This window comes from Bufo bufo, chromosome 9 (assembly GCF_905171765.1).
Source record: "Bufo bufo chromosome 9, aBufBuf1.1, whole genome shotgun sequence".
Taxonomy (NCBI): domain Eukaryota; kingdom Metazoa; phylum Chordata; class Amphibia; order Anura; family Bufonidae; genus Bufo; species Bufo bufo.
Window position 1 is genome coordinate 204,474,822 of NC_053397.1, and position 12,958 is coordinate 204,487,779.

The window sequence follows — 12,958 nt, forward strand, 5'->3', positions numbered from 1 at the left end:
GCATGGCAGTCTAAAATGAGAGCAGCATGGCGCCGTTACCAGCCGCTGCATGATGGCACTGTGTGGTTGCTGCCTGGTACTATTATGTGGACACAGTATGGCACTTTTATTTGTCCATTGTGCGGTGATATTGGTGATATGGTGGAATTATTTGAGCATTGCATGCTGTATTTACTTGGGCACTGTATGACAGTATTGTTCAGTTTGTTCTCTATTGGGAGCAGGACCCTCACTCTTCTTCTTTGAATGGTAGATTCATTTGTTCCTTTGCAGTGTCTGGTTTTCTCTGTATATGTAACCCTCTGAATTGCAACATTTCTTGCCTCTATATAAAGAAAGATTATTCTTAAAATTATTACTGCATGGTACTGTCACTTAGGGCACTGTATGGCGGTATTGTGTGGATAGAGCATGGTACTGTTATTTATTGGGCACTGGTGGTATAGTTTGTATACTGCATGGTAGTGTCACTTAGGGCACTGTATGGTGGTATTATTTGGAGACTGCATGGTACTGTCACTTGGGCACTGTATGGTGGTATTGTGTGGATAGAGCATGGTACTGTTAATTATTGGGCACTGTTTGGTGGTATAGTTTGTATACTGCATGGTAGTGTCACTTAGGGCACTGTATGGCGGTATTGCTATAGTACTTTGGATACTGTTATGATACTTTGGATACTTTGCATACTGCATGGTACTGTCACTTGGGCACTGTATGGTGGTATTATTTGGATACTGCATGATACTGTTAATTATTGAACACTGTATGGTGGTATTGTTTGGATACTGCATGGTACTGTCACTTGGGCACTGTACGGTAGTATTGCTTGGATAGTGTACAGTACTGTTAATTTTTGAGCACTATACAGTGGTATTGTATTGTTTGGATACTGTCAATTATTGGTCACCATATGGTGGTATTATTTGGATATTGCATGGTACTGTCACTTTGGCACTATATGGTAGTATTATTTGAACAGTGCAAGGGACTGGTAATTATTGATCCTTGTATGGTGGAATTTTTTTCCACTATTTTTTACTGGGCGCTTATAGAGCGGAGTTTGAATAAGGCAAGGTACTGTTAGTTATTGATCACTATATGGTGGAATTCTTTGGTTACAACAGTGTAATGTTATTTGGGCACTGTATGGCAGTTTTGCTCAGCCACTGCAGTGCTTTTGTAAGATGGCAGTGTGGTAAATTTACCATCTTTACCTGCAGACATTTTTCACAGCTATTTTTATTCTCATTCCTTCCCCCACATCCCATTTTGCTCAGGAGCCTCCAGTGACTACTTTACTGCCTTCCATAATAATGTAATATACACACATAGACATTTCTATATACAGTACATATGGTTGCTGTATTGTGCACCATGTAGCTGATTGCTCTTCATGAGGGGCTTCATGTATGATGCCATATTTTATAAAAGATACACAGTATTATAATAATAATAATAATAATAATAAATAATATTGAATATTAGCAGTGTGTTATGCCCCCTCCTCTATAGATAGATATACATAGATGTATAGAGAGATAGATAATAAATAAATAAATAAATATATATATATAAATTGTACATATTATATAGTATACATATATCTATCTAGTATACATCTATCACAGCATGCCCCCTCCTCTCTCTCTATTATTTATTTATTTATTTGTACATTTTATATAGTAAACATATTACTATCTCCTCCTTCCCTGGATAAAATGGGCATAGTAATGGTAAGTGTGTCAGGCTGCATAGCATGCCCCCTCCTCTCTCTCTTATATATATATATATATTACATAGTATCCATCTGTCTCTCTCCTCCTTCCCTGGATAAAATGCCCACATAATAATAATGATGATGATGATGATGATGATGAGTGATGTGATAAATAATGGGCTGGGGGCTTATCGGGGCAGGCTGGCCGCTGCTGCCAGGGCTTATCTCTCCTGGACACATTGCTGTAGTGTTCCTCTCTCCATACTAAATAGGAAACGACTGCACAGCCAGCACCTCCCGGCTACTCCCCTCACTACACCCGGCTCTGCAGACAGGCCACAACATGGCGCCCACACTCACTCTTCCTCCTGGAGAGCAGGCGGTGAGTCCATGCTGGAGGGGGTCACCCCACTGAATTTAGGGGGGCTTTGTCCTATATTGGATGAAGGGGTTGACTGTCCCTGTGCTGCTGATGGGGGGGCACATAGTGGAATGGTAACAGGATGGGGTGCAGGGAATTACAGGGAGGGGGGGGGGGGGATACAGGTATGGGGGTCTCACTGCATGCGGAGGGTTCATCTGGAGGGGTATAAAGGGGTATCCACCTGTGTGTGTACAGGGCTGTTAATGTACTCGCCTCTTATTTGCGGTCCTTCTTGTGCTTTGTACATTTCACCCCCCCCCCCCCCCTTTATAATATTGGAGGTGTGAAATGATTTCCCCCTTGTTTCATCTAATGATTGTATCGTCAGACAAATTGACATCACCAAGACCCGACCGACTAATGACCGAGCAGCCTGTTGTCGGGTGTTAATACTGATACATTGTATCATTCTCCAGATCGCACGGTGACATCATCTGCTGTACACACATGTACATTTCATATAAAATATATATATATATATATATATAACACAATAGTACACTAACATAGTTTACCCATCTAATGATATTTTTTATCACGTTCATTTACAGTGAATCCGAAAAATAATAATAATAATAATAATAATAAATACTTCACATCATTTACCAATTAACCGATTCATTTATTTGATATATTTATTTAAGAACGATAAATACTATTATAGATACTGTTGCATTATTATTATTATTATTATTATTATTATTAGAAAATAATTGCTCTTATTGTTACCATGTTATTACGTTTTTTATATTATTATTATTATTATTATTAGCAGTAGTAGTAGGTGACGGGGTAGCAATGCTGAGGACTGATGTATTATTCTGATCCATTATTAGTAGCTGCCGGCGGTGGGCACAGCGCTGTGTACTGGGGGCATTACTGGGGGCATTACTGGGGGCATTACAGCTCACAGCTTCTGGATATTATTATTATACGGGACTATCAAACACATGGGGGCACAGCGATCACCCCGATAGCACTGACCTGTCCGTCTGTCCTGCTGTGTATGGGGAAATAAATATCAGGCTCTATAGAAAATATTGGAAACTGCTTGTAATAATGGGAGCAAATAGAAAACATCTGTAAAAAAATAAATACATTAATAAAATAAATAATAAATATAAATATATTAGCTAGAGGATAGATAAATAGATCTTGTTTTCTATGTAAGGTTACATTGTAGATACAGTTCTGGTCCAGAGCTGTGCACATTTATTGGGTACAGACCATAAAGGGGGCGCCTTTGTCATGGAGGATTAACCTCTCCTGCGCCACAGTCATCCTAATTAATTTGCTCAGCAGTAAAGGGATCGGATTATGAGATATTTTAAGATATTCTGCGGTAAAATAGAAATATGAAATGGCAAATAAACATAGAGAAGAGGCAATGTGTGTGCGTGGGGGGGGCATACTGAGAGGAGATGATAGCAAAAATACAAAGATAACAATACAATAATACAACAATATAATAAGTGTATGTGGATCTAATGATGTGATCGGTGTGTTAGTAAAATATCTAGAAGGATATGATCAGTGAATTCGTTTTTCTAAGTGAATGTAAATGTAATTCAATGTAGCGACAGTAGAGTTATACTGTACGATATCTAATATGTGTCCTTCCATCCATCTGCCCTATGTAATGACAATGTGGATGGTCCTATAAATATGTAGGGAGGCTTTGTCCTCTGCAGGGAACAGACTCCGTTTCATGAATTTACCACATATCTACAAATATATTAATGATTATTTATTTATTTATTTATTATTATTGTTGTTATTATTAATACTATTACACCATTAGCTTGCACACAGTATGACATGCAGGAGAGGACCCTGCACCCAGGCCTTACAATCAGAATCTTCCTTTGCTGTTTTCTTGGATTACCTCACAGCATTACTACATAGAACCTATGATAGAAATCATGATTGTTACTGAAAAAAAGAAAGAATTATTATTCTTTATTTTACATAATAATTGTAGGAAATAAAAACAATAACAACAATTAATTCTGGTATTTATTCAGAATTTTTCTGGAATTCACTAATGGCCACAGATGAGAGGAGATGTTTTTCAGTGCTATTATTATTATTGTTATTATTATTATTATTATTATTGTTATTATTATTATTATTATTAGTAGTAGAAGTAGTAGTAGTTGTTGTAGTATTATTATTATTATTATTACTACTACTATATTTTTATTTGTCCTATATGTTTTTATTTGTCATTATTAGCAATAGTATTTTATTTAATATAATTAGCATTGCTATTGCATTATTGTTGCTAGAAATACTACTATTACTACTTCGACCACTACTACTACTACTACTAATAATAATAATAACATATTTAATCCCTTTTAGAGTATCCTTTGAATAGACATTACCATCAGTTTGTTAACCCTTAGGACTGATAGCCCTGTGGTCAGTCTGCTCTGATGTCCTCCACTGCCCCCTGCAGGTCAATTATTTACTCCCTTATGGCTGACATATGCACAATCTAGGTTTTATTTATTTATTTATTTATTTTATGCACTTATATAGCGCTACTATATTCCACATCCAACTGTCCCCAATGGGGGTCACAATCTAGGTTCCCTATCAGCATGTCATTTGAACCTAGGACCTCAGTGCTGGAAGACACCAGGACTACAGTGCTGATCCCCTTTTTATCCTGCAGTATTAATATCCTTAATTATCTTTATTACACTGATTCTCTTTGACAAAGGGGGGGGGGGGGTGTAATAATTCTATTTAAAAAAATCATTCATTTTCTAAATATAGTATAACCAACACAACCAAAAAGAGGCATCAGCGCTGGTGTCTTTCTAAAAATCTAAAAATATTGAAATCGAGAATTTTGCATTTTTCCATATCCACCTGGTTACTATTGGTTCTGTACATTTTGGAGATGATGATGGTTATGACAAAAAAAATTTTTGCAGTGCTGGGTGCAGTTTTTAATAATGCTCCCTACTATCTTTGGTGAAACTACAACTCCCACTATTTCTTGTCAGGGCATGCTGGGAGTTGTAGTCTGCCGTCAGCTGGGATGACACAGGTCGGAGCCCACTGAGCTAGGTCTGATCTGCAGGGGGTGAACCCTATTTGCTGTCACTTATGTGCATTTCCCTGTGTCTGCAGGTAGGCTTTCTGTGGGAGGTGACAGTGGTGGCATGAAGCCTGTCCTCCTCCTTCTGCACTGTCCCTGAAGATGATGGAGAGGTTGGGCACCGAGATGGGAGACTCTGAAGATGTGGCATCTCCTGCTAGAGATGCAGCAGAGGCGGAGAGCAGCAGTGGTGTGGAGCTGAGTGGGGTGAATGAGGGGGCGGCCCCCAGCCCCCCCCCTAGAGCTGTGCCGGTGATTGAGCTGCTCAGGAGGGGGGAGGGATCCACCAATATAAAGGCCAGAGAGCAGGAACTGAGACTACAAAGCTTGAGGACCACCGAACTGTGCAGAGCCCCTCTAACTCCAACCACAGAGCTCTGCAGAGCACCCCTACCTGCAACTACTGAGCTGTGCAGAGCCCCCCTAATTGCAACTACTGAGCTCTGCAGAGCCCCCCTGACTCCAGCCACAGATCTCTGCAGAACCCCGCTGACTCCAGCCACAGATCTCTGCAGAACCCCCCTGCCTGCAACCACAGATCTCTGCAGAACCCCCCTGACTGCAACCACAGAGCTCTGCAGAACCCCCCTGACTGCAACCACAGAGCTCTGCAGAACCCCACTTCCAGTTCCTGGACCACCTCTGACTGCAACCACAGAACTCTGCAGACCCCCAATTCCACTGACTGGACCACAAGCTGAGCAAGCCTCTGAAGCTCGAATGGTGCAGCTGAGTCCTCCAGATAACCTCCCCTTGCAAACAGCTGGCAGAGCCATGTTGTATGGATTGAGTCAGCCTCTGACCCCAGGAAACAGGTTGGTAGTAGTTCTATTATTCTTTTATTTCATCAGCTCATATGTATCTGGCTATTAGGGGGCAGCCTACAGTCCACACACATGTAGTATGATCTCTGACATGACATTGGGCACCACCCACTGTCCTGCCCATGTTCATCAGCTAGAACATATAGCTGCATTATACATTTGCAAAGTCCTTCCTCTGAACTGATCATTTCACCACAGTTCTGTGCAAATGGATCTCACATTGCAGAGCATCCTACCTGCAGAGCATCCCAGCATGCTTTCCAAGTCTTTACATCTTCACTGATATGTCTTAGCTCAACAGCTTAAAAACTCTTGCAGATCATCTCATTCATTCAATGACCGATGACAGGCAGACAAAGGCCCCTCATGATCTCATCCCATAGGTGTCAAAACAGATCCAAACTGTGCCTCCCTCCAGACAACCCCTCTGCAGACCCTGCGTGTTATATAGGAGGCACTAGCAATTACAGAAAACATGATGCAGATCTGATTATCCAAGTGTCACAGTCATAGCCCTGATCTCTGCTCCTTGGATATTTATTCTCCCTAGGCAGATACAACTCTCATTCTGCATATATCTTCTTGGATTCCCATTTCTCCTTGGCATTCAAAACGAATCTGCTGCAAATGCTAAAGTATTCTCTGTCTGTGGCTTGTGAATGGGCAGCATGCTGGAACTTGTAGTGCCTGAGAAAATGAAAGGGCCACTTGCTGTATTTTATTTGCTTGTTACGAAGCAGAGAAGCCACGAGAATGAAGCACAGTTCTCACCTGGGAGAATGTGGCCCCTGTTTTATTAATTCATATACAGGAGAAAATGATAAATTGCAGTGTGGAGAACAAAGCAGTTGCCCCTAGCAACCGTTAATGTTGCATTCCTATAGCTGATACTTGGTTGCTATGGATATAGTACACATCTCCTGCAATGTATTAGTAAATTCGAACACATGGTAACCTGGCGCTGTGTTATTCTGCTGCTGTTTTTTAAAAAAATAATATAGCCATACAGCAATTTCGACCCAATGGGGGGAGGGGATCAAAGCTGGCGTAATGGAAATCTGATGGAGAATAGGAATCCAGGTTGATTGCTATGGGTAACTGTAAGGACTCCTCATTAGACTTGCCTATAGATCACTCTGGTTAAGGTACTTACAGCACAAAACCACCAAACCCATATGAAATCTCAACACATCCTGCCCAAAACCAACACATCCAGTGCGTGCTACTTTATCCTAAATCAATGACATGCATTAGGTGCATAGCACCGATACGATACAGCTTATATGGAGGATGGAGGAGGACGTGCCCTTGGTGGCACAAGCCGCTCTGCCTTGTCCAGGGTATTTCGATGCAGGGCTATGGCATCAATATTACTCTCATATAGCGACAATTGATCACACAATGCTGAATAGCACTTATGTTAATTTATAACCCGTATTCACCTTCCCCATATGTGACGTCTCTATCACAGAGAGCAGTATACTACAGACTAGAAGTGTCACTCAAAGCTTCTGGACCCTTATGCAAAATGTGTATCAGGGCCCCCACCTGCCATGTATAAATCTGGTGTGGAGATATCGGGCTGGGGTGTGACGGTTGCCCCTGCACCCCTATACTGGTGCAGACATTGCAAAGTTGTTTCTACGTATTTGGAGATACATTCATCTGACAGTCACTGTATAGGATATGCTTGAATTCATGTGTCGAAATTGACTGACAACCAGTGAGGCAGACCGGACCTGTACTTATATACAGCGCTGCCCATAATTATTCATACTCCTGGCAAATTTAGACTTAAAATTACTTATATTCAACTAGCAAGTTTGCTCAAATGTAAATAAAAGCTGAGAAATTGTATTTTCCCTCCACAATAATGCCTCTTGTACATGGTCTTATTATCTTTTGGGAGACACCGATGTCATTTCCCGTTAAAAAAAATTAATTGCTGGTTGAATAAAAGTAACTTTAAGTCAATAATTATGGGCAGCACCGTATGTAACCAGAGACGCAGAAAATATTGTTTTTGATCCTGTGTGATGCTACGAAATCCGCTCCTGCGCGGGAGGAATACACCTCCTTACTGTGAAGAGCGACAGGATCTGCTGCCAAATTTTTCTTGAAAACCTGGTGCGGTTTAGGGAGTCCGAATGTTACATCTATGAGGATATGGCCAGACGGTCAGGTTTCCTGATGCAGTTTTGGAAGCCAAAATCAGGAGTGGATCATAAAAGGAGAAAAAGTATAACGGCCTCTTTCACACGAGCGTGACGGATTAGGTCCGGATGCGTTCAGGGTGCGTTCAGTGAAACTCGCACCATTTTGCAAGCAAGTTCAGTCAGTTTTGTCTGCGATTGTGTTCAGTTGTTCAGTTTTTTCCACGCGGGTGCAATGCGTTTTTTTAATGCGTTTTTTTAATGCGTTTTTCACGCGTGTGATAAAAAAACTGAAGGTTTACAAACAACATCTCCTAGCAACCATCAGGGAAAAACGCATCGCATCCGCACAGGATCAACTTGCAGGATGACAGGCCGAACTGGATGGACAAATGTCTTTTTTCGGCCTTATGTACTATGTTACTTGCTTCCGAAGGCAATGCGTTTTTCATATATAGAACATGCTGCGATTTTCACGCAACGCAGAAGTGATGCATGAAAAAACAACGCTCATGTGCACAGCCCCATTGAAATGAATGGGTCAGGATTCAGAGCGGGTGCTATGCGTTCACATCACGCATCGCGCCCGCGCGGAAAACTCGCTCGCGTGAAAGGGACCTAAAGGACGGATACGACGTCTCTTCTTTTTTTAATTCGCTCCTGGTTTCGGCTTCCAAAACTGCATGCAGAAACCTGACTGTGTGGTCGTACCCTAATGTGGTCACTAACGTGTCCTTCCAATTTCATACCTATAAAGTCCATAACCAAGCAGCAGCTCCTTAACTGATTAATATCCTGCAAGAATATTATTAAGGTACGGCCATAGGGTTAGGTTTCTGATGCTGTTTTGGAAGGCAAAATGAGGAACAGATGATAAAAGAAGAGAAGTATAAAGGATGGATACGACTTCTCTTTTTTTTTTTAAGTCTCTCTGCATCAGGAAACCTGACCGTGTGGCCATACTCTTTGTGTGCTATCATAACTTAATTCTAATACATAATATATATATAATATTTATACTAATGTCTTTCTTTAAAAAAAAAAAACCTGCTTCTATAAGGCATATCTCCATCCCACAGAGATCCTGCCTGCTGCATCCTCTCTTGTTGTAACTGTATCTACTATTTCCTGCCCTGTTTCCCATTCCTGGTCATTTCTTTAATGAATCTTTGTATTACTTCCTCTAATCTTCCATTTTCCCTCAAACCCTTTCCTTGATGCCTTTTTTTGTATGGTATTTGTCAATACCCCTAATTTAATCCAATCAGAAGCGATTTCTATTTATAATAAATGCAATACGGAAATATATCTGACATTTTTTTTAATAAAGGAGGGGGACTTATATTATGAGCTCCACTGGGGACGGCGAGTGATGACAATGTCTGTAAAGCACTGCTGAAAACATCAGCGCTATATAAGTGAGCAAAATAAATAAGTAAATAATTTGTTAAAATTTTATTTAAAAAAAATAAAATAATTAATAGTATTCGAAATGGAGAAGCAAATCTGCTAAATTGAGACCGTTATCGGTGCTCTGCCTTTATATCATTGTAAAATTGTAATATGTATATATATAATTTTTTTTATAAATTGTTACATAGTTTTAAATAAAAAGATACTTTAAAAAAAAGATGGTAATTATATATATATATTAAATTTATTGTATCTTGTTGAGTATGTGGGTCTCCATTAGATATTGTCCTATTATTCTGATAATAATGCGATTGTCGTGACATGATGCCGCTAGCCGAAATAAAATCTCATTCTGAATGGCAGAAAACCATGATGATGCTACATACCAGTAATGTTACCATTGGACAACTGCTAAATTCATTAAGAATCAATAAATAAATTACAGAAAAATATAAATTATGCTAAATTACTAAATTTAATAGCTAAAATACATATTAATAAATACATATTATACTATTAATAACGCTGTTTTTAATAATCTTTAACTTTAGTTTTTTTTACCAAACAATAAGAAGATAATATTTTTTATTATTATTATTATTATTATTATTATTTTGTTACTGCTCTTGTTCCCTTACACACTGGGAAGTGTCAGCTCTACACATGGCTACACCTAGTTGAAAACATATTGCCGACTGTATTTTTGTCTCTGCAGTGGCTACTTTGACGAGACGGAAACCTTTCCAATGTACAATAATAATGTGAGGGTCAAGAGGCGGACAGGGCCGTATGAAGTGGAAGTTACGGAAGGTAAGTCCTAAGCCTTTAATCGTATTTCACTGCAGAATTATAACTTGATAGTAAAATGAGCAGCTTCTTATTGTGTATGTGCACATTATTTATATCCTCCTGCTGATTTCCAAGGCTGCTAGACCTCTGTATTCTAGTTAATTTGCCCTATATAGACTAATTTTAACCTATCATCTATCTATCTATCTATCTATCTCCATTTCTAAAAAAAAAACACGTTTTAATATGGGTATTCACTTTGGCTGATCCCATTTTGCCAAAAGAGTCTCTGGATAAGTTGATCACACAGTGTCCAGCTTCTGGAAACCCCAATGATCAGATGTAATCTGTAGGAGAAGCCAGCAGCAAGATTTTGATTTCCCTGCAGCACCTCCACAGGAGAAATGAGGCATTGCACAGTTGCCATTGAAATGAATGGGATGTCTATGTAATGCATGGACATGCCAGGTCCTCCAGGTAGAGACACACAGGTTCATTGAGCTTAACCTCTATGAAATAATAATACCCAAATAGAATATTTGAAAATAGGTTTTCTAAACCAGATTAACCACTCTCAGGACTAGTCAAGTTGTAATGTTTTGGTAATGCCATACATTTCATGGGGTATATATTTGGAATGAGGTATATGGACAACTCTGTTGCCAATCCATCAGATTTATTCTTTTCGTGTTGTATTTGGTATATGGTGCATTTTTATCTCTCTCTCTATGTATATATTGGTTTGTAAAGAACTAGAACCTTCATTTTCTATGATAAGCTATTTGGTCTTGATAATACTATGGCATCCTTTTTGCAGGAGGTCCTCATACAAAGGTGGTCCGTCGCATCTTCACAAACAGCCGGGAACGATGGAGACAGCAAAATGTCAATGGAGCTTTTGCTGAGCTCCGAAAACTGATCCCAACTCATCCTCCAGACAAGAAGCTAAGCAAGAACGAAATCTTACGCCTGGCCATGAAATACATTAACTTCCTTGCTAAACTTCTTGACGACCAAGAAGAAGAAGAAGGCAGCCAAAGGAGCAAAATAAGTAAAGATAATGGTATGGTCCAGCAAGATCTTCTGCAGGACATGCTGTCTCCAAACTCCAGCTGTGGAAGTTCTTTAGATGGGGCGCCGAGTCCTGACAGCTTTTCAGAAGATCACGACACAATGGACTCCAAACACAACAGAAATCTGCACCAGGCCATGCTCCCCATAGAAAGCAACGGGCAGCGGTGACAGTGCTGTAGAACACTCTACTGACTGTCTCTTGACTGTGACACATGGTTTGGGGCCCTTTTCTGTATTTTCTGTGTTTATTCACATGGGATGACAAGACAATATGCATCTTAAAGGTACCCTGACAACACCCCTCAAAATTCTGAGCACCGAAACCACATCTATCATGGAGGCACGAGGAAGAGGATGTCTTGATGAAGTCATGATGTTCTACTTCTTCCCACCTTGAAATGGCTTGGCCTATCTGAAATCCTGGACATGCCACACCTATATATTTGGACCCGCATTTCTACAACCATGTCAGACAGGTCACCCCAATGACTCGACCATGAAATGAGCAGCGAAAATTTTTAATTTAAAAGATGATCCTATTTTTTGGAGCAAATGGGAAGAACTTTGGCTTTTCAGATGCTAAATTACATAAAATAGGTAATATTCAAGGGAAGAAATATGCAACACTGGTGACTTACACCCAAGTGTTGGGACTTTCTTGTTTTTTTTAAATTGGTACCTAATAAAAATAAGGTACAATATATAGATATGAATATATACATTTATTTCTGAAGTGTGCAGTTGGCATCAGTATTTTTACTATTTATAATGGGGCAACAGAATGTTATTTGATGTGACTACAATATTGGGTTATATTCATTTAGGCTTTTTGGTAGGTTTGATTGGTTGGTTTATTTTTTATATATATATATATATATATATATGCCTATACATGGGTCAGAATGTCCCGCTTTTATTCAGCGTGCGTCTTCAGTGAAATAATAATCAGGCATAGATACAAGATATACATAAAAATCGAATTCTTCTGTAACTCATGACAACTATACAGACTGTGTTAGTTATGCCCCCCCCCTCCCCCCCCCCCGAGGAAGGGGGTCCAGGATCCAAGCTAGCAGGGTGTAGCTTGAAGCCGCTGGGCCAAAATGCAAAATCTATAACAGGATGCCCCCGTCTACCATGTATGCTCTTATGTGACAGAGGGAAATTTGGGCCCCCTCCAGCACCAGGGATCGGGTGCCACTACCTCCGCACTCCTTCGAGCTTCATCCATAGTTGCCAACAGTCCTGAATTTGTATGGATTGCTCTGAATCTTCAGCAGGGGCATAGCTAAAGGCTCATGGGCCCTGGTGCAAGAGTTCAGCTTGGGCCCCGATTCAGCTTGTGGCCAGGGGCAGGGGAGCACATAGCCTTCCTGCTGCCTGAGGCAAAAGTTGAAACGGCCCCCCGAATGCCAGATTCTCAACCTAACCCCTTCCCTCCAGCCAGAG

General features: G+C 40.2%; 1 protein-coding gene across 2 annotated transcripts; it reads left to right on the plus strand.

The window, feature by feature from the left end:
- The first annotated feature begins 1,991 nt into the window (after positions 1–1,991).
- Positions 1,992–12,520, plus strand: TAL1 (TAL bHLH transcription factor 1, erythroid differentiation factor). Of its 2 annotated transcripts, XM_040408079.1 has the most exons (5): positions 1,992–2,102; positions 5,289–5,683; positions 5,816–6,071; positions 10,362–10,456; positions 11,253–12,520. In XM_040408079.1, exons 2-5 carry the CDS (start codon positions 5,359–5,361, stop codon positions 11,675–11,677), a joined length of 1,101 nt encoding a protein of 366 aa, XP_040264013.1. In that variant the 5' UTR covers positions 1,992–2,102; positions 5,289–5,358; the 3' UTR covers positions 11,678–12,520. The 2 variants fall into 2 exon arrangements, with proteins under 2 accessions (XP_040264013.1, XP_040264012.1); XM_040408078.1 differs by having other exon boundaries at positions 5,289–6,071.
- The last annotated feature ends 438 nt before the right edge of the window (positions 12,521–12,958 follow it).